We start from the raw sequence: 24,276 nt of genomic DNA on the forward strand, positions 1-24,276 counted from the left end.
GGATCGGGACACCTCAAGTGGAGATGAACCAGCCAGATTAGCCTCCTCCCACCGTATCAAAGACAAAGGCAAGCGGCGTTTCTGGCTTGGTGTGCAGTATAAACACAGCTTACGGCACCTGGGTGTCACCACTGCCAGAAGATCATGTTCAGCTCAAACCACAACACTGGAGCCCACGGAGAGAGAGAGAGAGAGAGAGAGAGAGAGAGAGAGAGAGAGAGAGAGAGAGAGAGAGAGAGAGACGAATAGAGAGAGAGAGCAAGCATGAGAGAGAGAGAGAGAGAGAGAGAGAGAGAGAGAGAGAGAGAGAGAGCGAGCGAGAGAGAGAGAGAGAGAGAGAGAGAGAGAGAGAGAGAGAGAGCAAGCTAAATAGAGCGAGCTAGAGAGAGAGAGTGAGCGAGAGAGAGCGAGAGAGCGAGAGAGAGAGAGAGAGAGGAGAGAGAGACAGACGGGGGGGGGGGGGCTTACCGGTAACGATTTGATCTCAAACCTCCACGCCCGAGACATTGCCCCTTTAGAAAGTGTGTTTTCTTGTTTTTCTCTCTTTTTTTTTCCCCGCGTTACGCTTTAAAATAAAGAATTATCATGATAAATGTTGAGCGCTAAAACATGTTGGAAAAAAAAAAGTTTCAATTTAACGGATTTACTGCCGCCTGGCAATGAAAGATAGGGGAACGATAGGGGGAAGTTGTTAGTTAATTGATATCTTTATTGAGGCTCTGAACAGGTTTACTGGCATCTGAGTCGAGCAATCACACCAAGCGGTGGATAAACTCCAATCAACGACTGAAGACAAACTCACACTCGGGCGGGGGGGGGGGGGAATCAAATCTTTGCCAATTTGAAGTTTAAATGGCCTGTAAAAAGCAAGAAAAAAAAAAAAAAAAAAAAAAAAAGGGCCTAAAGACTGATGGTACACTTAAAACGAATGAATTCTAAATTGGCACCGAGTAAAGAATATTGTATATTTAAGTTAGGTTTGAAACATAATAAAACAGACTCTACTTAACGGAGCTTTCCGGCTGGAGCTCCCCAGACGCTGCGTTTACAGTGGGCGCGGCGGGTGAAGCACCCCCGGCGGCCGGGGTCTCGGACGCTGCCTGTTGTTTGAGTGTTTGTTGTAGACGTGTACGGGACTCCCGCGGAGGAGAGTCCGAGCGGCCGTTAGTCACAGCGAACAGACAGGGGACCTCCCCTTTAACTTCAGCCTTGTATATCAGTCGTCCCGGCCTCCGGGGGAAACGCGTAATTACCAAATCAATGATAAACTGACAGTGGACACATAAATAATTTCCTCTGTACAGTATCAACTGAGGCGACCGGGGAAATGATAGGAGAGGGTTTCAATGGGAGCTTGGGCTTGAAATATCCTACAGTTACAAAAAAATATATATATAATAATAATAATAATAATAATAATTATAAATAATAATTATAATGATTGCATATAATTTATTATCAATTTAATTATGTTATGAATTTAATAGGATTTCATTATTACAGTTAATAAAAAATTCAATTTTCTTCAAATCGGGTGAATAATAATCTATGTAATTACATCGTTGAAAAGGTTAGAAAAGACACTTCCATTGGTAGGAATGACATGGATTTATGTCCAGTTTCATATGTTTAGTCAAGTTTGAATTGAGAGCAGTAAACATAATACAGCAATCATAAAGTAACTGAGAGGGAAATTTAATAATTTAAATTCAATATATTGAATACAGGTGACACTATGAGTGTTTTATCCATGTTTCTAGATCAGTAGGCTGCAGAGACACTGAACATAAAAGATAAGAAATCGTCAAATACAAAAACCCAATAAAGATGATGAGAAGAGAGCTGAATGTAACATCCGGGAGGCCAAACTTTTGTCTCCAAACAAAGCTAACGGGGTCGCATGAGTCGAATCCCCCCGCCCCGCTCCGAAACCGCGGGCGTGGCCACTCCAGGCTGACGAAACCAAAAGTCGAGATTGAGACAAAAAAAAAAAGTCTGCGACAAACTCCGAGGAATCCTTTTGAATATCTTAATCACAGGGACACTAAAAACAAGACCCCCTCATCACCGCAAATAAAACATAATAATTACAAGAGGCAGGCGGGGAAGTGGAATGCCAAGTGAAAACATGTTTTGTCATTTTTTTTTTTTTTTTTTTTTTTTTGCCGCTCGGTCCCGAAGACAACAGCTGTTGGAGGCTGAAAATCCTCCTGAAGTCTCCATAATCATGACGTTATTGAAGTGAGGACAGAAAGGGCACTGATTGCAAGGGAGCAATCTGAACGCAATAGGTTACACACCCGGGTGATGCCGCACAATGTAAATGCTAAATAGGGAGAGAAAGAGAGAGAGGGAGTGAGAGAGAGAGGGAGGGAAACAACATCGCATTCATGGGAAAAAAAAACAAAAAAAACACTACGGCGTAGCTCGTTTTCGGGCAATTACCTTCCCTCGTTGTCACCGGCTTAAATAACCTCTATCACTTCCAGAGCAGTATTTTCCTTTTCTTGCTTTTTTTTTTATTTTTTATTTATTTTTTGACGCAGTTAAATAATTCCAGCTTTTTAAATATGTAAATGCGGCCGACGCCGCCGTGCCCGGGTTAAGAGGTCCGGCTCCTTGAGACGTGTCAGTGTATTGTCAGGCACCTGCACCGCGTTACAGGCTTGATTTAATTGACAACTAATACTACTTATTATTCCACTTGCTGAACATATCTGTTAGTCACCTGTTCCCAGAAGCACGGCTCCCAGAAGAGCCATTTGGCCTTATAAACAGCTGCTATAAATAGAGGCAACCTGGGAGACGTGGTGTGACAAAAAGACACCCAGGTTTCTTTCTTTCTTTCTTTCTTTCTTCCCTTTTTCTAATTCCCCCCATTTCCTCACCTCTGCAGTGGTGGAAGCAGTACTCTTTGAAGGGCTTTGGCGTTAAGTTACAAACACCTCTGACACAAAATGACTCCAGCACACTGACATTTCTATTGAGGCAAAACTATACGAGGACGAGTACTTCAAGTCTTAAAAGTAAAAGTACCAGCCAGTGCCCTGATACAACAGAGCCTATCATATGCGATGAAGTGCTACTGAGCCTTTTCTTCTGCAGATAGTGTACTCAAGTACTTGTACTGTGTTACTTTCCACCACTGCTTTTCTGTATGAGCAGTCAAATTCTAGCCCCGTGGAAAAAGGTCAGGGGTCAACAGAGCGTTCTGCTAATGAGATCAAGGTCTTTCCATTTGCAGGAGACGGAGCAGGGTTTGTAAAAGCTTAACCCGATTTGTGATATCAGACGCTCTCTCTCCCCGGCGCGCTGCGGTTGCCACGGCGCTGCGTCCGCGCCGCGCCGGCTCCCTTTATCCCTTTCGACGACAATTCCTGTCATGTTTATTTTTTTTTTGTTTTTTTTCCCCTGCAATTGTCCATTTAGACATTTAGGAATGAGACGAACCGCAGGAAGCCAAATATAGAGCCCTGAGGCCCTCCTCCCCCTCCCCCTCCCCCACTTCTCCCCAACGCGTGAGAAAGGGGATTAAACAGTTAAAACAGATGCGACTCGACAGCAAATGATATAAGCGGAATTTCTCCGGACGACCTGAAGAGCAGGCCGTATCCACGCCGGCCCGTGTGACCCTCCCCTCCGCCCACAGCGACCAGAGGTGCTAATCCCGCGGCGTTGACCCGTTCCGTTCGCCGAGGGGCCGGGACGCCCGCGCGGCTCCCTGACCTCTTTAAATAGGACACGTGTCTATCAAGCATATATGAATTAACCGTCCCCGAGAGGCTTCACCTCCTGAGCCGAGCAGCATGTGACCTCCCCCGATCCATTTTACTGCGGCACTCTGTGGCAATCAGGCTTGAATTATTAAAGCGAGCGCCGGGCAATGATCAATCCACGGCGGCCCTCAGCCCCCCGCCGCCACCCCCACCCCCCGGCCCCCCTCGCGCAAAACGCTCGGCCGTTACTCCGGCGGAAGATGACATTGAGAACGCTCGGATATGCTTCCAGACAATGCACATAAACGTGAAATATGCTGGACCCGATATGTCAATAATCATAACTGTACAGGCCGGGGGCCATGTCCAGGCTAATCCCGGGGAAACGCCGCCGGATGAGCAGCCGGGTTGAAAGGTTTAAGCACTCTTTAAATTGTGGAGGACGGAAAGGAGACGGAGAGATGAAGAACCGTCCGAGAGGTTGGGATTTTGGGCTTCAGCTGGGAACCGTCTACATCTACTTCCTGGGATTAAGAACAATGTTAAGAACCTCATTGTGTTCATGTCCTCAAGGCCGTGAGGACTAGGGAGCCAGGAGGTTCCTCACCAAAAAAAATCTTGGACGCAAAGCTGAGAATCCCTCTCTTTACACGCACACATGCACGCACGCACACGCGCACACACACACACATCTCTCCTTCAAACCCCTTTTGAATACAAGGAGAAGAAAACAACAACAAAAACATTTGAGCGCTGAGAGAAGAAGGAGATCGAGGGGAAAAGGAGGAAAGGCAAAAAAAAAACAAAAAACAGAAAACGCAATCAAAACTTAGCGATAGAGATGAGGAGCCAAGCTAAACCGGGACTCAGAGCCCCCCAAAACTGCAATCTCCTCTTAAGCCGGGAGAGTGGCAGCTGGCAGAACAGCTGGTGAATAGGATTAATGTCAGAAGAATGAAATAAAACTCAACATATGTCCGAGCCCGAGGTGTTGGGACTGTGCGTGATTGTGCCCCCGATGGACGCCATGTGTGCAGCTGGAAGGAGCTGCTGTGCGGCTCCACCCCGCAAGGTCACTTTTAAGAACTGCAGCCATTAAATGCCTGGATAGCAAAATCAACTTTTCCCCTCTCCCGCTCCCTAACCTTGTTTTTTATTTATTCATTTAATTTTTTTTTACTCTGAAGTCCCGATTTAGGCAATAGAGGGAGTCTTTTCAACAGGGTTGTATTTTAACTTTTTTTCCGCCAATTCAACATTGGCCCTTTTGTTTTTTTAACGGATAGGGATATGGTTGAAGCCACACAGGGTAAAAGAGGTGAGGTGTTTATCAAAGTGGACTGTACATGATTTTCAAGAATGTTCGGGCGCCCGACAAAGTAGAAAACCTTGAAATAAAATCAAGTTTGCCAATAATTACGAGTGGGAGAGAGGGGGACAGAGACCTCCTGTGTGCATGTGTGTGTGTGTGTGTGTGTGTGTGTGTGTGTGTGTCTGCGCGCGCACGCATGTGTGTGTGTGTGCATGTGTGTGTGTGCGTGTTAAATATTAGGCATGCTAGATGCTAAAGGAAACTAATTTCTGAAATCTCAGCCCACGCTGATAAGAGGGGTTCGACACTTGTGAAGATGGAACATGAGAGCGAAAATATGTGGACTTAATTTCAATTTAGAATTTCCACTTGATGTTGGTAATCACAAGGGTCCCCACACTGTAATAAATTATGATAATTCCACGCAAGAAAAAAAAAAATTACTAGGTACTTTGTATGGGGGAGATTTTTTTTTATTTTTATTTTTTTATTTTTTGTCGGGCACCTGGCAATTTAACTGTCAGATATAAACTGCTGCTAATCAATGCGCTAAACATTCACATTTATTCATCTATGATAAATTAACGCGAGTGTGTGGAAAACGCAGAGTGCCACCATCATTTACTAAATGAATGGGTGTGTCTTCGACAAGGACAAAAAGAGACAAATTTTCACCGAAGGCGAGTGTCCAAACTTTCTCTCTGGAACTATGATGTAACTCCGATTTTTTAATAAACAGAAGGGAGGATTGCCTCATATTAGCAGAATATGGAGGAGATTAATTGGGTAATACAGTAGGTGCTGATGGTGAATGTTTTTTGGGTTTTTTTCCTTGCACTCCGTGCGGTACGACAAATGCACATTTTATTTGATATACTTATAAATGAACAGTGGGGAAATGATGAATATAAACCTTTCCTGTTCCTAATGTTGTTTAATATATTTATAATGCACACATGACTCCACGGCTAAGCACACGTGTCAATTTCTTATTCGTGACTCTTGGGTGAATTTGGGACGTGAAACAGCTCTTTCTAAGGTTGAACCCTGTAAATAAAATGCGTGCGAGGGATGAGCTCAGAGGAAAGTTGGCAGAGCACGCGCGAGTTCACGACCAAATTCCCAGATCTATTAACACATTATCCGGCCCAATAGGGTTACGAAGATAAACAATTCAAAACCAATTGGGAAAATAAAAGTCGTCTTTAAAGAGAGTTCTGGAGAAGAGCTCAAATCGAATACCGTCATATTACTACCCTAACCCTTATGGGGTTAATTAAGCCACACTTTTCGGTCTCCCCACAGCTCGGCATCTCATTAGGGTTATTGTTCCAGAGTGGTTCAGGAGGCTGCAGCTTCATCTTCTGCGACATTTTTTCCACAATTGTTCATCCCCCCCCCCTTTTTTTTTTGGCCTCCGACGAGAGGATTCCTGAGGAAAGATGGGAAGGCTCGGAGCTTAAACTTTGTGACTGAACTCACCGAGTCAAGCTGTGAAGACAGTACGGGAGGTAAATGTAGATTCCCTCAACTCCCAGACACAGAACTGGAAGTAGTCGGGCAAAAACAAAAAACAAACAAACAAAAAAACCGCAGCGATGTTGATAATCCCAACTCATAACTTTAACCATCATATGGAACTTGATGACGCATAATGGACGGAGGGCGGTCGGAGCGTATTAAACCAGGCAACCTGCGTAGACTTAAAATTACACCACGGCACTCCCAAAGAGGGATGGCATTTTGTGGAATAATTACAATCATCAGCGCTCGGGCTCAGCGTCGCAATAAAACATGTTTCTATCTGTTTCATCTGACATCCTCATCTCCTCTCTTGGCACGTGTGTGTGTGTGTGTGTGTGTGTGTGTGTGTGTGTGCGTGTGTGTTCGCGTGCATGTGCGCGCCCGTGCGTGTGCGTGTGTGTGTGTGTGTGTGAGTATGTGTGCGTGCGCGCGCGTGCGTGTGCGTGCGTGTGGTGCATGCGTGCGTGTGTGTGTGTGTGTGTGTGATGCTACCGAAGCGGGAGACGCTGGAGAGGGAGGTCACACTGGTTTCGCCGATTAAAAAAAATCCCTTTGTTCATCTCTGATGAACAAAGGGATTTTTTTTAAAACATTAAAAAGATTTGGCGCCGGCCCTCATGTTCGGGATGACCGACGCTCCTCCGTCTTATGGCAACCAGCCCCGCGACGCGTTCCCAAATCATTAGGGGAGGTTGCAAGTCCACCCCCCACCCCCCGAACACTATTTTGATCTCTGGTCAGATGACACCGGCTCTTTTGTCGAGTTATGTGACCGACGACACCGAGCTCGGACGTCTCCAAATGTAACCTCCGCGCACTATTGTAAAGTAGCCGGAGGGGTTATTTCGGATGGGCTCGGCCCGCCCACCTCCCGCCCGCCCCTCGGCCGTTCTGACGTCATAAAGCTGCCCCCCGCCCCCGTCCCAAGTTCGGGCTCTAAAATCTGTATACAGGAGTTCTAGAGCAGTTCTACTTCTATTTCCAAACACCGTTGCAGAATGACAGATGTAGCTCTATTAATGGCGTCAAACCTTTTTGTCTGTCACCGGTTCACCCTCGCTTGTGGCCCCCGAAACACAAACAGCTTAACCGCACACACACACACACACAACTATGCAATGCAGGGGCCGTTTTATGCTGTCATTTAATTTATCCATATACGAATGCAAAGGACTGGTAAATTACATCATTACACCAGGACTCTCCAACTGGCCAAACGGGGCCCCGCATTAACGGGGATTGGCCCTTGGAGGTATCATCTCGAGGTGTATCATTTTGAAACTTCTTTTTTTTATTTATTTTTTTTATGTATAAAGATATTTTGAAGAATAATGAAGAGGGCAAAATGACTTGAATTGTTGAAATTTGTCGGGCCCCAAAAATGGGTAACCAGGTTGAAAACGCAGTTGGGCCAGCACCGGTTAACACTTTCTAAATGCATTTATTAAGAGATACCTATAACCAGCGTATCTGTGGGAGCGTGCGTGTGCGTGGGCACGTGTGCATCCACACTGAAACAAGTGCTCCTCTGTGCAGCCGTGGCTGTGATTTGTCTCTTCAAGACGCCCCGTTTCCTCCTATCAAGGGGTTCCTGTGCGAAAAGCGACCGCTGGAGGGGGAGGGGGGGCGGGGGACACAATGGACACAATGGAAGTGTTGTGTGCCGTCTGGGACACACACACACACACACACACACACACACACACACACACACACACACACACACACACAGAACAGCTGAAACCCGGGAAGATGGCCCCTGGAAGATGGGCCCTGGAATGCCTCTCAGCAGTTGCTACTGTTGACTAATGGGAATATGAGAACGGGGGAAGGTGATCCCCAACGCAGGGAATGGCACAGTGAGGAGGCAGCTGCTTGTTTTGTCATCAGAATGACAGAGAGCAGAAAACATTCCTCTCATTTTTTTTTTATTTCCCTCCCCCCCGCCCCCCGCCTTTATTTAAACAGTTCCTGCAGGGGTGTTGGATTGGGTGGCTGGCTGATGATTTTTTTTTGGGGGGGGGGGGGGGGGGGGGGGGTGGGGGGCAGATAGGGGATCCATAATTGAGGAGTTGGGAACATGCTCCCGTTTAGCCCTGGGCTTCGAGCAGCACCAGGCAGAGCAGAGGAGAGGAGAGGAGAGCAGAGAAGAGGAGGAGAGGAGAGGAGAGGAGAGGAGAGGAGAGGAGAGGAGAGGAGAGGAGAGGAGAGGATGAGAGGAAAGGACGAGAGGAGAGGAGAGGACACGAGAGAACAGGATGAGAGGGCAGGAGATAACAGGATGAGAGGAGAGGAGAGAAGAGGAGAGGAGAGGAGAGGAGGGGAGAGGAGGGGAGAGGTGGTCTGGGAGGTGGGGTCTGAGGGGAAATGCCACCAGATGACTCGCTGGGTGAAAAGGTTTAGGCAGTCTTTAAATTGTGGAGAATGGAAAAAACACAGAAGGACCAGAGGGGAAAGGTTAGAGGGAGGAGAAGGACAGGGTGAGGGTGGAGAGAGAAGTTAGAGGAGGAGGAGGAGGACGGGGTTGGTAAAGAGAGGAAGTATCTTTCTATGCAGGTCCACATGTGGGGCGAGCCGAGGTTGAGCTCTTTTGATCATGTGTCCTAACAAGCCGGCCCGGATCCACATCACCCACCCATCACCCGCTACACCCACACTCACACGCAAAGTGACAGAGCACAGCGCTGCTCCACTGGGCCGACACGCCGCCGGCCCGGGAAGACTGCACACACACACACACACACACACACACACACACACACACACACACACAAGGAGAGAAGAGAGAGAGAGACACGCACACACACACCCACATGTGCACACACACAGACACGCACACATGCTTATGAACACATACGCAAGCACTCAGGAAGGCAAAGGCAGTCTCACACACGTACCCTTACACATTAATATATACAGATATAGCACACACACACACACACACACACATAGACAAACACACACACACACACACACACACACACACACACACAGACACATACAGTACACACACACACACACACACACACACACACACACAGACAAACACACACACATACAGACACATACAGTACACACACACACACACACCCACACACACACACACACACGCACAGACACATACAGTACACACACACACACACACACACACACACACACACACACACACACAGACACATACAGTACAGACACACACACACACACACACGCCACTTGATGAAATTGAACACTCAAATGAAGATAAGCAGCTTGTTGGAAATAATGTAGGCAGGATAGACGACAGATTATTTTAGTGATACTAAGTTGTGAATTTAAAGCTTTAAAATGCTCCTGAGTGAATGTAGCGGCACTCTGTGAGAGAGATTGAAGTGAAATAAAATAATAAAACAAATTCAAATTAAATTTCCTGTTGTGACACCATTCCAGAGGACTCCAGCCTATTGGCGTTGACTAATTTGACTGACACGCCGTTTAAAAGGGTGTTTATGATGAGTGATGTGAAAAAAGGAGAAACACGCACCACCATGCAATAAATGACACAATACAGAAACAGTGTCAGCTCCATGGTTCCAGCTTGGCTCTTTCTCACCAGGTGCAATTTGGGAAAAGAAGCTGCAGATGAAGGGACGGAGGGAGAGTTTTTATTTCACTACAAATTTTTCCAACTCTTTTACACTTTTCACTGTCAAAGCGACGACAGTTCCGCTTATAAACTTTTTTGTAGTGTATTAATATTTGGATTAAAAAAAATCCCTTAACTGTCATAATATTATTATTACTTTTATTTTATTATTATTATTTTTTTTACCAATAATGATGATGAAATGGCAGGTTTTAATGGAAAAATGCCCATATAATGAGGGAAATCAAAGAGAGGAGAAGGAGGTGGTTGACTCGTTTTGGGAGTTGGTTCTGACATTGGTTGGTTGTGCATGTCTAGGAGTCAGAGAATGTGGGGATAACCTTAAAAAAAATAATAATAATTTAAACCTGCTGCGGCTACGAAACGTGGGGAGAGGCTGCGAGTGGATGGGGAGCGCTCATTGCATATGCATGGGAGTCAGAGGCTCATGCTCAGATCATTATAACAAAGATTCCTATTAATTAGGTGGGATAACGCGGGAGCAGATGACATGGCAGCTGGGATAAGGGGAAGGAGGGACGGAGGGGGGGAGGGAGGGAGGAAGGGAAGGAAGGAAGGAATGAGAGAGAAAGAGAGAGAGAGAGACAGAGAGAGAGAGAGAGAGAGCGAGGGAGAGCTAGGTACATCCGTGCTATCAAACGGGGGATGGGATATCTATATATAAACATACATATAGATATTATCAGACATATTGGAAAATAAAATAAATCTTCTGCAAGCTACATACAAGCATGAAAATATAGATATAATATAATCAATTAAAAGCAACAACATGATACATAATAATAAATAACATATATACATATACTGTATATTATGTTATAAATATAATAAAATAAAATATATTATATGAAATATAATAATATATTAAAATATTACATTATTATTACTATTGACACCAATATAGTATATCAATTATATTTTTGTATTATCATTATTTTATTTAGTATTATTTATTTATTAGGTTTTTGTATTTTTATTTTTGTTAATAAATAAAAATGAACTAGAATACATATATATATATATATATATATACACCATATATATATATATATACACCATGTATATATATACATACAATATATATATATAGACTCAGCAGGCGGTATGACTGTTACAACAGAGTCAAGAGTTCATCAGTGTTAATCAGACCAGAAGCTTAGCACTGATCCTATTCTACTCCAAAGCTTTCTCCCATCCCTGAATCTCATTACGTGGCCTGGCGTAATAGAGGATAATGACCCTGCTCCCAATGCACACAATGCTGCTGTCACCCCCTGCCACACCACCCCACCCACCCCACCCCGCCCCGCTCCACACGGCCACACCGGACACATCACACTGTAATAATAATGATATGCGAGCTGACCGCAGGGATTACACACTTACAGATCGTTTTTCTTTTTCAATATGACTATAACTACTGGTGGGAAGTACTTTGTTACTGTACTTAAGTACATTTTTACAAGTATCTGTACTTACTTAAGTATATTGCGTTTCGAGACTTTTGGACTTTTATTCTACGGCATTTCAAAGTAAATACCTGTACTTTTTACTCTTATACATTTGTAACACAGCCATGTTACTTGAAGGATTTATATCTGTATATATTTATAAAGTACAATGACGCCACCTTTACTATTTTATTGGAAATGGTGATCAGGATCTACATGAGCGCTTATCTGCAGAAAAAGATCTAAAAGCTCTGTTATATCAGGGCTCTGCATATTACGAGTACTTTTACCTTTAATACTTGAAGTACATTTAAGAGCACGTACTTATTTACCTTTACTTAATTTGAAATGTCAAAGTGGTACTTTCACTTTTACTAGGGTCATTTTTGTAAAAGGTCTCTATCTATCTATCTATCTATCTATCTATCTATCTATCTATCTATCTATCTATCTATCTATCTATCTATCTATCTATCTATCTATCTATCTATCTATCTATCTATCTATCTATCTACCTATCTATCTATCTATCTATCTATCTGGACAGGTTATGGCCATAAGGAAGCTCCACTATTTGACTGTTTGTGGCGTTGGCAGCTGTGGTCTCTGGCCCTCGTCTCAGGTCGCAGAGGGCCGCGCGTTCCTCCCAAAATCACACGGCACCTGTTTCGCTGGACGAGCAAGCACAAAGTCACGTTCAAGCGCCGGCTTCTCATCCCAACTATCTACACGGCAAGGTTGTGGTGAACCCCCTTACAGCGTGAGTCGTCCAGAAAAAAAGAATAACTGAGTAATAGCGACCCAGGAATAAAATGGACCCACTCATCCTGTTAGAGTAAATGTGTTCCATACGTTATAATGTCGGTCGTAAATCAGTCTAGATGAGGTCAAAGCCTGGATTAGAGGATAATAACAAGCTTTAGGCAGAAGCCAGAACAACTGGCAATACAAGGCAATGGAGTGGATTTGGCAAGGCATGGCAACTGCTGATGCCCAGTCAAGTGTTTGTGTTTCTTTAACAGCACGCATATAAAGACATGAGTGCACGTCTGTGTTTATGTCTGCTTGTCCACACGAATCGCTTGTGAGAAATGATATTGACGAGCTCGCGATCCATCGCCGATCTCGCCTCCACTGAGCAGGAAAAGGGCCTTTGACACCAACGCCTCCGTGTCTCAGCTTGTTGCTGGATACGCACAAAGGAGGAAGCGGCCTTTCTAAACTGTATATGCAAATAACGCTCCACGCTCCGGTTGTTGTGGCAGGGCCTCGGCGAGAAGCTCTGGCCGCAAAGGAAAATCCCTCAAATCCACAAAAAACACAAAAGATAAAAGCCAATCAACCGTCCTTGTCCTGGAGAGGTTCTTAAACCAAACACACAATGTGAACGCTGTGTTGACTTTCACAGTATTGATTCATACTTTAGTGCATTATATAAAGCCGTTCTAATTGCATGAGTATCAAAAAAAAAAAACAAAAAAAAAACAAGGTCACCTTTGCTTTTTATAATGGCGGTATTTTTTCTTTCTAGCCCAATAGTTTATACTGACATTTTTAACTCTTGACAAGTGCTGTCTGGAGACTTATACATAAATAATGCATTTACAATACCTAGTAAATAAACATGGGGCACAATCGTTAGCCCTGCCGCCAACTGAGTCTAATAGAGCTTTTACAGCAAAGGTGACTATTCAGCTAAATGCAGCGTGTGCTGCTGGGAGGACATTTTCATTCATTAGCACAGTCACAAGCACTTAAAGCACTTTAAGGAGCTGAAAGGGAGAGTAAGGATGGAGGGATGGAGGGGTGAAAGGGTACAAAGACAAAGTAATGGGAGGATGGAGGGAACAGTATCTGGAGTATATACAGTATGCCACCACACACTGCCACTGTTGTTTGCAAGACATGATGCAAGAGACATTGGAGAATTTTCAAATCATTTAAGGGGAGTTACTTGGAAAAATAAATAATGATTAGTGTTTTTATTATTTAAATATGTATTCATATTATTTAAATAAAAACATATTAATATCATATTTTTAATGATGATTATTATTATCATCATTATTATTATTATTATTATTATTATTGAATACTAGTGATTATTATATATAAACAATATTATTCTCTTAACAAACAATAATAATAATCACTGAATCACGCACTTTAATCACTAAATGGTGATAAAATAAAATCTTACTGACTGAGGAAACTAGAATAAATGGGCAGAGAATTAACTAGAAAACCCACGGGGTCCATACTGTGCAGTGAGCACATTGGACACCCTGCGTCCCAGAGGTCACCTCCTCGAACCTCAGTCCATCAACACAATGAGCTTTCTCCTTGGCCGGACCCAGACGCCCCCCAGAAGAAGAACGGCAGCAGATGGTGACCCGCCTCCAAGGACCTCCATCCATGATCCCCACCAGGAAGAGGACGGCGGGATTAGACACAACAGTTGCTCTGCGATATTAAGCTCAGAAAAGTGATATATTTAGCTCGCCTGCGCTTTGTCTCACATTGGCAATAGCGTTGTTAGGGCAACAAATGGCTCCTTCAAAAAATTATATTGGAATAATCCTATCCACGTTCTCGCAGCGTCGGGGGGACGGAAATATTGCGACGTTTTTGTGCAGCCTTCCTTCCATGTTTGCCCCCTCGCTCGTGGAGGGCTGGTTTCTTCCAGACAGGGAGTTTATTTTAGCGGCGGTTGTTTTCGCGGGGGCATGAGACGGAGCGAGTGTCTATTATTAACAGGAGATTAAAACAGATGTATGGCACTCCGGAGCGGCCTCTCCAGCATACGGCCCCGGCTCCCAAGCTGCACTTGACCATTTAAATTATGGCAAAAAGCGACCTTCACCAGCTGGGGCTCATCTCCATAATGACCGCCCTCGCCATGGAGAGCACCTACCAGGAAATCAAGCCCCGCTGAAACCCAGGCACACACACACACACGCATACACACACACACACACACAAACACACACACTCCACACCGGGAAGATCTTCCAGGTGGGTGTGGTAAAATGTTTTGGGTTATGATGAATTATCGTGTATAAAAAAGGGATAAGAGTGAACGCCTACGTCACTGGATATGCTTCAGTGCCAGTTTGGGTCGATGTCCATAAGAGGAAAAAATAACTTTGCCGCGATGGCTTACATTCCAATGCCGTGGATCCGGATAAAAATGGAAAAAAAGCACTTCAATAAAAGAAGCAGCACCTTTCGAGCCGCATTTTTCGAGGCGAAGCAGAGGTCTCATTTATTCATCTGATAAAGTGCTTAAGTAAAAAGATCCCCAGACGCTGCACGAGACACATGGCGTTCCCAGGGGGGTCTAACATTTGATTGGATGTAGTTACCATATATTACTACAGCCTAATTAAAAAATGGGATGGGGGGGTGGTATGTTTTAGTAGCTCCTTCAAATATTTGTTTTTTTGTTTTTCTTTTTTTTTTTTTTTTCTCCCCCCCGTGGTCTTGATAGACTTGCAGGCTCATGGGGGAAATTTTCGGGACGGATGGAAAAGGTTCTCACGAGCAGATCTTGATAATCCCTACAGGGCGTCGAGGAAGACGGTTTCACGTTGGTCCAAGTTGGCCTCCGTCTCCTCCTCCGTGTTTGATCTCCGGAGTTCCCGCAATCCTTACGTGTCTTTATGCGTGTGCAGTTTTGAGAAAGACGAATTATTGAAAAATAAAAAATAAATAAAACAGGTCAAATCCATCAGCGGGGCTTAAGTTGTTTATGAGTAGCAGACTTGGAACGGCCGCCCCCCGAGTTCGTTCTCTGCAGCAAAACAAAGAGGTAATGTTCCTGGCAGCGGCTCAGCACTACGTGTTTTATAGTCGGGGAGTTTGCCTTGGCACCGGGCGCCAGACCACACTTAGTTTGAGGTGTTGCACCACCCACCCTTTGTCACTCTGGAAGAGGTTCAGAACAAACTGGAAACAGTGAAACACGGCTCTTCCCAAAGCCTTTGTGTTGGGTAGGACAGAGGGATGGATAGAGGGATGTGTGTGTGTGTGTGTGTGTGTGTGCTTGCTTGCGTGTGTGCGTGCGCGTGTGTTTATGTGTGTGTGTTTCGAGCAAAGAGGTAGAATGACGTAAAAACCCCCAAAAAATTGAACTTAAAGAGGAATCTCGATAGACTACTGAGAGAAATTGGGAAAGGGGAAGAGGAATGTAGAAGAGAAAAAAGTCGAGGCAGTATAGTTTAATATGGGAAAAAAGGGCCTGGGACCCCAACCAGCCAACACTCTCTCTCTCTCTCTCTCTCTCTCTCTCTCTCTCACTCTCTCTTATCGTACCGTCTTGCTCTGTCTTTGTCATCTCCTCCAGCTTCTTCTGCTTCAGCGTGTCCACCACGTCGGCCAGGCTTCCTTTGCGCCGCTCGGGCGTCCCGAACGCCGAGCTGCTCAGCAGGTCGCTGCGCTCCCGGGCCCCCTCCTCCGGCTTGTGCGGGGAAGTCGAGTTATTCCGGAAGGAGTAGAGGGAACATACTTTATTGCTGTCAGACTCCTGCAAGAAGAAAAAAAAAAAAGGAGAGAGAGAGAGAGAGAGAGAGAGAGAGAGAGAGCGAGAGAGAGGGGTGAGAGGGTGTACCATCAGGGCTCCATTGAGCTTTGTGACAGTTGCTTTTTCTTTTTTTTTTTTCCCCCCGTCGGTTTATTTATGTCTTTTTTTATTCAAATGCAGTTGATTCGTGGAGTGGTGATTTCCCCCCGTATCAAGTGTCTCCCTCCGTCCACATTGTCGACAGGAGCCGCGGCTCCGGCAACAAATGAGATATGACAAGTGAAAAATTGAGATGAAATGATGAGGTACACTTTCACAGGGCATCGCCCGTAATGCGCCGAAGCTCTACTTTTCATCGGCGGAGACTAAACAGAGAAAAACCTTCCAACTGTAATTTCTCAAATTGCTTTTGAGTGTGCATTTGTGTTGTGCGTGCTTGTCTGTGTGTGTGTGTGTGTGTGTGTGTGGGGGGGGGGAGGGGGTGAGTGGTGACTGCTGTGTAATTTGTTCATTTTCAAGCGGAGCCCTATTCTCTAGTTGAGTGCCCCAGGGGCCGTCGTAAATCTGTTTCCTGTCTCGAAACTGTTGTTGTTTTTCGGTCCCACCTGTGCATGGTTTAGTATTTAACCGAAGGTCCCGTCTCCTCTGGCGCTGACTGGCTGAGTGCTCCTCCGCGCACAAAGAGAGAGACGCGGAAGAAAAAAAAATGCAATAAAAAAAAAAAAAATAAAAAAAGAATGGGCTTGAGCGAGAGTGGCAGGGCGAGGGAGCGGCATGGAGAGTGGATAAGAGAGAGAGAGAGGGAGAGAGAGAGAGAGAGAGGGAGAGAGAGAGGGAGAGGGAGAGAGAGAGGGAGAGGGAGAGGGAGAGGGAGAGAGAGGGAGAGGGAGAGAGAGGGAGAGAGAGAGGGAGAGGGAGAGGGAGAGGGAGAGGGAGAGAGAGGGAGAGAGAGAGAGGGAGAGAGAGGGAGAGGGAGAGCTTTGCGTGTGGGAGTGTGGCCCTGGTTAAGGGTTGTGTCTGACAGAAGGTCGTGTTAATTACGGTTTGTAGGGTCTGAGAAAGCAGAAGGTAGCGATCTAGGAGCTGAGACACTGACAAGCCTTGCCCTCCTCCCAGCCCGGATTTAAAAGAATGTAAAAAATGTAAAAAAAATACAATTTAAAAAAAGTTATAAACATGAGTTTGATAATTAAATGAAAATAAAAGAAAAAAAGCCAGACAGAACCGCGTCTGTAGCCGGAGCCGCTGACGTTCACAAATAACGATGCTCTGGGCGGTAATGTCGACGACGGTGCCAATTTCCCAACCTTGCGTCCGTCCAGAGCTGCAGAAAGGTGTGTGTGTGTGTGTGTGTGTGCGGGAGAGGGGGTGGGGGTGGAGGTGGAGGTGGTCCGGTACCAGGAAACAGGTTGGCACGACCCCATCGGCCTCCTCCTCCGCCCGCGCCTCCTGGATGATTATGCGGCGCGGCGGAGGAGGCGGAGGAGGTTGAGGAGGACACAGGCATCCTGGGATAATCAGATGGCAGTGGTTCAGGGCAGAGCCCACACACATGCACGCGCCTGCGCGCACACACACACACACACACACACACACACACACACACACACACACATCACACACACACACACACACACACACACACACACACACACTGCAGGGCACTAATTCCCATTTCTTTTGCCGGGTGCCCCTCCCTCTTTTTCTCTCCCTCGCCTCTTAACGCTATCATTTGAATTTAGATTTTTATTTTTTCCTCTCCCCCTTTCTCTCTCTCTCCCTCCATGTTGTTTGTCTCCTGTCATCCTTCCTTGTCACCTCACTTACACTCCATATAGAGTAGATGCAACTCGATAAAACTTTTAAAACTTGTAAAAGAAATATTTTTATCTACTTTATTTGACTTAAATGTATATATATATATTTTTTTTTTCAGTAATTATTTTTTTTTTCTTTTTGTTCTATTACTTTCTCATTATTGCCTTTTGCTTTAATGTGAACTGCTGTAAAACTGCAATTTCCCGCCAGGCAAGATTTGAGTGTCTCTCTGTCTCTCATCCCTTGATGTCCGTTGTCCAATTTGACTGAATCCACATTGTCTCTGCAAAATCGCTGCACAACTCTAAGTGCGTGCAGAAAACTTTTCGTGTAAACAAACAAACCCCAACGACTACAGGCCTCCCAGACTGATTTGTGTATATGTGTAGTGTGTGTGTGTGTGTGTGTGATTGTATGTGTTTATTTGTGTGTGTGTGTGTGTGTGTGTGTGTGCCCGCGTCGTGCCCGCGTGCTAAGGCGCTCCCGGTCGTGGCGGCCCCCGCTGCAGGGCCACTTCAGCGTTCCTCTGGGTCTCTTTACAGCAGGTCCGTCTGTCGCAGACGAACCACCTGGCCACGCTCCTCTACGGCCCACGAGTGGCCCCACGAGTGGCCCCAGCACCTCGCACTCAAAGCGCACGGAGCCCCGGGTCTCGCTCCAGATGGAGTTTATGCGCAAAAAGCCAAACAACACATTCCATTTGGGGTGGAAACCGGCAGAGGACAAGAGGAGGAAACGCTGGCCTTCCCTTCCGTCGTCATGCGTTTTGAATTTTGTTTTTAATGTTATTGACGACGCTGATTGATGAGCCTGATCGTAGCTTCCTCTGAGGACAACAACAATAAGACTGAAATATTTTAATACGCGGATTTGTAAACGCTAGGGGACAACGGCGAGGCTCTGAGCATGGAGGAGGAAACGCTAGTTGTTTTTATTTGTTTTTATTTGATTATCACCGTCGTGGGTTGGGTTCCACTGTGATTTTAATCCTGTTTAATCCTGATACTGGTGTGTTATAGGTAGATTCATTATAAAATATACATCTTTAAAGCCTTTTTTTAGATAAACTAACTAGATAAACCATTGATATTTATTACTAAGTCAGTCTATATTTGATTGAGAATAACTGTTGCAGAAACGTGATACATGATGATACAATTCTAACTTTGACAATGAAGGCAAATGATAAAAAATGCTTAAAAAAAATGTAAGAGAAAGAGGACGTCTATGAAAATAGGAAAGAAAATAAATAAATAAAGCACAAAGTAATTACGTCTTAGAATTAGAACTTTTAAACTCCACGAGGTGAGGAGCAGTTCATTACACCATCAAATACAAATTTCCACACTGACTGTAGGGTCAAAGAAAAAACAACTTTGTCAACAAAATGATTTGGGATGTTTGTCACTACCACTAAAACAACAACTGGCTTCTGAGGCTCATTTATTCAAGCGTTTCATTAAAGAAAATACTCGATCAATTTTTCATGATCATTCCCTTTGAATGAATTACATACGGTGTGAAACATTAGGTATCAACTCCATAAAATTCCACACAAACTGCTTGTTATATTCTACCTCATCGAATTAATGATAATTGAAACTTCAGGTTGGCGCGGGAGCCTTTATCTAAATATATTCAGTGAGAGCTCCCTCCAACTTTGTGTTACGGAGCTCACATTAAACCCCACATCCAATGCATAATTTAGACACTCGATCAAGTCAGTTTACTTAAAAAAAGATTTTTGCAATGCATTGTGGGGGCGATTGAAAATACTTGCGGAGGGCTTTTTACTTCGGGGACGAGGATTTGGCCGAGGGCGCGCTCTTAAATCTTCACGGAGATCGCTCTGAGGGCTCTGTTGTTACTGTTTCCTTTTGTAGGGAAACTCCTACATACTGGAACGGGCCTTCTCTGGGACTAATGTGTGTGCCTGTGTGTATGTATGTGTGACTAACTCTCACTGCCGGGGCCGTGGTGAAAATCATAAGTGGTGTGTGTAAATGATAGGGGTCACAAATAGGAAACACATGACGTTGTGTGGGATTGACCCCAGACAATAACACAACAAATATGGGTACAATTATCTGTGTGTACAAGTGTGTGTGCATGTGTGTCTGTGTGCGTGCGTGCGTGCGTGCATGTGTGTGTGTGTGTGTGTGTGTGTGAAAGAGGAACACATACTGACATACCCACCAGCATTAAAAGGACATTGTCAATGTGAGGACACATGTCCTCATAATCCGAAAAAGGCAAAGTCATTTCAATGTTATAGTGTTGTTTTAAGTCTATGTAATTCCAACTAATCTTGCTTTTGAAAGTTTTTTCTCAATTTCCCCCTCAACCACCTATATCTGAATGTGTATATGTGTGTGTGTGTGTGTGTAGGGGGGGGGCCTCACCATGCGCTGCTGGGCGGACACCAGGCTATCCCAGTCGCTCTCGGGGGGCATGCTGCTGAGCGGCTGCATCTCGTCGGGGTGCTGCGCCTTGCCGTGCAGCAGCGTGTGCAGGGGGAGCTGTGGCGTGCTGCGCGCCTCCACGCCCTCCTCCACCTTCTCCCAGGACAGGTGGTGCTCCGGATTCAGGGCGTCCTCCCCGTCGGCGACGGACGCGAACGGAGACGTGGCTTGCTTGGAAGACATTATTCTGCTGCGGAGAGACAGAAGGGAGAGAGAGTCAGAGCGGGTTGAGGACCGCTGACAAGGTTTTAAGGGTTTTTCTGCAACCGCGTCAGGAAGCTTGTGCGATGATAACATCGCGTATCGGAGTGATTCTGCAAGACGCACAATGAGATGGGAAGAGGAAACCACGACCCCCGAGGCTGGAGTGGCCTCCGGGGTTAACATGGGGTCCCTAATCCTTTTTTTTAATGCAAATGGTAATCTTGATCTGACACTGGAGCAGCGCCCGAAGCTCAGCTCAATCCTCCAGTAAACCTCCAGGTCATTAAGTCGGCCCCAAACACCCCAAAATGTCCTGCAAGTTCAAACATAGCTGGCCCAATCTGGCAATTATTTTTCCTTTTTTTTTTAATGACGGGCCGGTGTATGATTCACATTCTTAATTTCAATGTTTGTTTTTTTTTCCTCTATCATCTCATTATTTTCCAAACGCGGATGGAACACGCCGGCGATGGCGTCCGGTTAAAAAAACAAACAAAAAAAAAAAAACAACAAACAAGCACTTTCGCATTTATTTCCGCAAGTCAAATGAGAAAATGATTAACATTTCAATGTGACAGCATTTCCGCTGTCCAATAAATCTTTTGGAATCGGATGGTTGGAATTCCAAAGCCCTAGTAGAGATTTTGCTTGCTTTCATGAATATTTCAGCAGATGAACGTTCTTGACATGGTCAGGTGCAAAGAAAAAATATATATATATATCCTAATGCTTCCAACAAAGTTCCTCTTGATGTACTGAATTCATACAAGCGATACTGCTTTTTCTCACAATTAATGAGGCCACACTCACGCTGTTCAACAATGAATGCAATTAAACACTGTGCCAACAAATCTAATTATGCATTTGGTATTAAATTAATAAGGGGATAATATGGCCGACTGAAGTGAAGTGGAGGGAAGAGAAGAGGAAGAGAAGACAGAGCGTATTTAACTCCTAATCCGAGACGCTCTTCTGCTCGTTTGGCTCTGCTGCAGGACAGCAGGCGTTGAAAAACAGAAACAGGGTCCGAGAGAATTAACAACATATATTTTTAAAATATATATATGATACGGAGAGAAAAGGTTGAGGGGCGAATTCAAAAGGAATGGATTGCAGCCGCTAAACGCACCATGGATTGCGGCATCAATTTGCGCGCGCGCTGTCTGCGCCGTCTTCACGCCCGATTCACAGAAGATATTGCGCTAATGATGCCAGCGCAAACACGGCCATAAACATTTGCTGCTGAGTGCAATTTGCCCTTATTTTGCGATCGCAATTATCAATGTGGCAAAGTAAATAATCTGCCAATCCGTGCGTCAGCGGGATGGGGGCGTCTCCATTGGAGAGTCATTATGCATTCACATCACTGCGCTACACTTGCCTGTTTTATGAATTATCAGTCTTAAATTCATAAAAAACTTAAAATATTTCTCGGACAGTAGTTCTTTTGATTTATAGTGTCTGATGAACATGTAAAATTGTTAGGAAATCCTTGGAGGGGCTGCGCCGGTGCTATGGCAAATCCTGACAGGAAGGGTTGCAAATAATGGAAATTGTCCGGCGGAGACCCTGGGGTTCCTCTCCTATGTTAAGCACTGGGAGACCGTTGCGCTTCTCCGCGTAACGGGGATTTTGCGATCACACGCACGCGGAGACCCCCAAAGGAGTAACCCTCGGAGAGGTAATACGTACCATTTCCATTAATTTCAAATCCCAATGTTTAAGTCGACAGGTATACAGTATATGCTCTGATTGCGCAGGGAGCGGATCGGCACCGCTGCATTCATTTTTGTCCGCACTGTTACCACCATGTCTCTACAGACAGTAATAGCGTCACTCTGGCTGGGTGTGGCTATTAGCACCGGTGTTTGTGACTTGGATGTTTTCTGCAGTGAGGCCCATTTGCATAGAAAGGGGCCAATTTTGGACCAAATGTATCTATAATACATAGTCAGTTTGCAGTGCATTTCAACGTTTGCGGGTGATGTGTGAATTAGAGGGTTGCTTTTTCTGTTATTTGCGCCGGTTTAGCGGCTGCAAAAGCTTGTGTGTGTGTGTGTGTGTGTGTGTGTGTGTGTATGTGTGCGTGTGTGTGTGACCCCACTGATTACCATCTGGCCCCTTTCCTCTGTTCTATCCACAGTGTGACAGTGCAGGCCAGTGGGTGAGAGCGAGGACGGGTGAGAGTAGATTTAAAGTTGAGATGGAGGTGATACAGTTGGAGCTGGTAGGAGGAGCGAGGGACATTTTGGTAATGGGGATGGTAGTTTTATATGTATTAAGACTGTACATGTATTTATATGTAAGCATGCCATTGAACTTGGGTTGTTGGATGAATTAATATGAACACAACTTACCAACACACTTACACACACACACACACACACATACACACACACATAAACACATACACACACACACACACACACACACATACACACACACACACACACACACACACACACACATAAACGCAAGCATGCGTGCACACACAGACACACACACACACACACACACACACACACGTCATAGATCAATTTGGGCAGTAAAGGGAAACCTGGACAATAGCAGCCTAAGTTAATCCCATGAGTCTCGGCAGCTGTGCAAACAGAACCACCGAGCCAGGTAGAACGCAGCAGCAACAGAGTTTTAGACTTGAGCTGTCTGTCTGTCTGTCTGTCTGTCTGTCTGTCTGTCTGTCTGTCTGTCCGTCTGCCCGCCTGGTTTTCCTGTTGCTCCACGTTCCTGTCTTTCCCAGTAACTGTTTTCCGTTAGCGGGGCTCAGCCCTCAATTTTAATCAGCCATTAAATTGTTTCCTGTAATTACATCGAATAGAAAACAATCTCAAAATGGGCGTGAGTGTTAATTGAAAATCAAAATTGGGGAGTAAAAAAAGTTTTTGGCCACGCTCTCCAAGTGGAGGGGAAATGAGGTGAGGGAAGAAGAAAAGAAAAGGGCAGCGACACAGTACAGTACCTACATTCTGACACATTTTTTATTCATGTGCCCAAAAAGCCAGAGCCTCCGGTGACCCCCCCACCCGTCCTCAATGGAGTGTGAGACTGAAACAAAGTAGTTCTTTTGCATTACACAGTAAATCAAGTGGTATTATTTTACCACTAAAATATTCAGTCTCGCAGGCACTTTTACGCGGTCTCCAGCCATCAGTCAAACTGCTGAGGCATGAGACGGAGCGCAGGAAGGAGAATGGGCGAGAGAGACAGACAAAGAAAGCGAGTGTGTGTGTGTGTGTGTGTGTGTACGTGTGTGTGTGTGTGTGTGTGTGTGTGTGTGTAAGTGTGTGAGAGAGAGAGGGAGAGATGGAGAGCAAGAGAGGGAGTCTCCGTCCCTCCGTAACATGTGTCTACAGCAATCTTGTTAAAGAATGCAACAGATCTGCAGCGGGCTCCATAACAGTATTTGTCAGCAGGAGTTAATAATTTATTAGCAGAGCTGGGAGGGCTGCGCCGGGGCGCCCCCCACCGCCCCCGCCCCCCACCCCTAACACACACACAACCGCCGACAATCCCTATACAATACCACGGCATATGATCGAGAGGGAAAATGGAGGAAATGCCGGGATAATTTCACTGAAAATATCAACTGAGGGCAACGACACA

General features: G+C 45.2%; 1 protein-coding gene across 2 annotated transcripts in view; it reads right to left on the reverse strand.

Annotated features, from left to right (window-relative positions):
- Nucleotides 1–24,276, reverse strand: part of sox6 (SRY-box transcription factor 6) — a 152,675-nt gene that overhangs the window by 80,723 nt on the left and 47,676 nt on the right. For both annotated transcript variants that reach the window (XM_079998340.1, XM_079998341.1), the window contains exons 5-6: nt 20,392–20,641; nt 15,964–16,174 (exon numbers count right to left, since the gene is read on the reverse strand). In XM_079998340.1, the coding sequence (XP_079854466.1) occupies nt 15,964–16,174; nt 20,392–20,641 (461 nt within the window). The remainder of the gene's footprint in view (nt 1–15,963; nt 16,175–20,391; nt 20,642–24,276) is intronic.

The sequence above is a fragment of the Zeus faber genome (assembly GCF_960531495.2).
Source record: "Zeus faber genome assembly, chromosome: 3".
Taxonomy (NCBI): domain Eukaryota; kingdom Metazoa; phylum Chordata; class Actinopteri; order Zeiformes; family Zeidae; genus Zeus; species Zeus faber.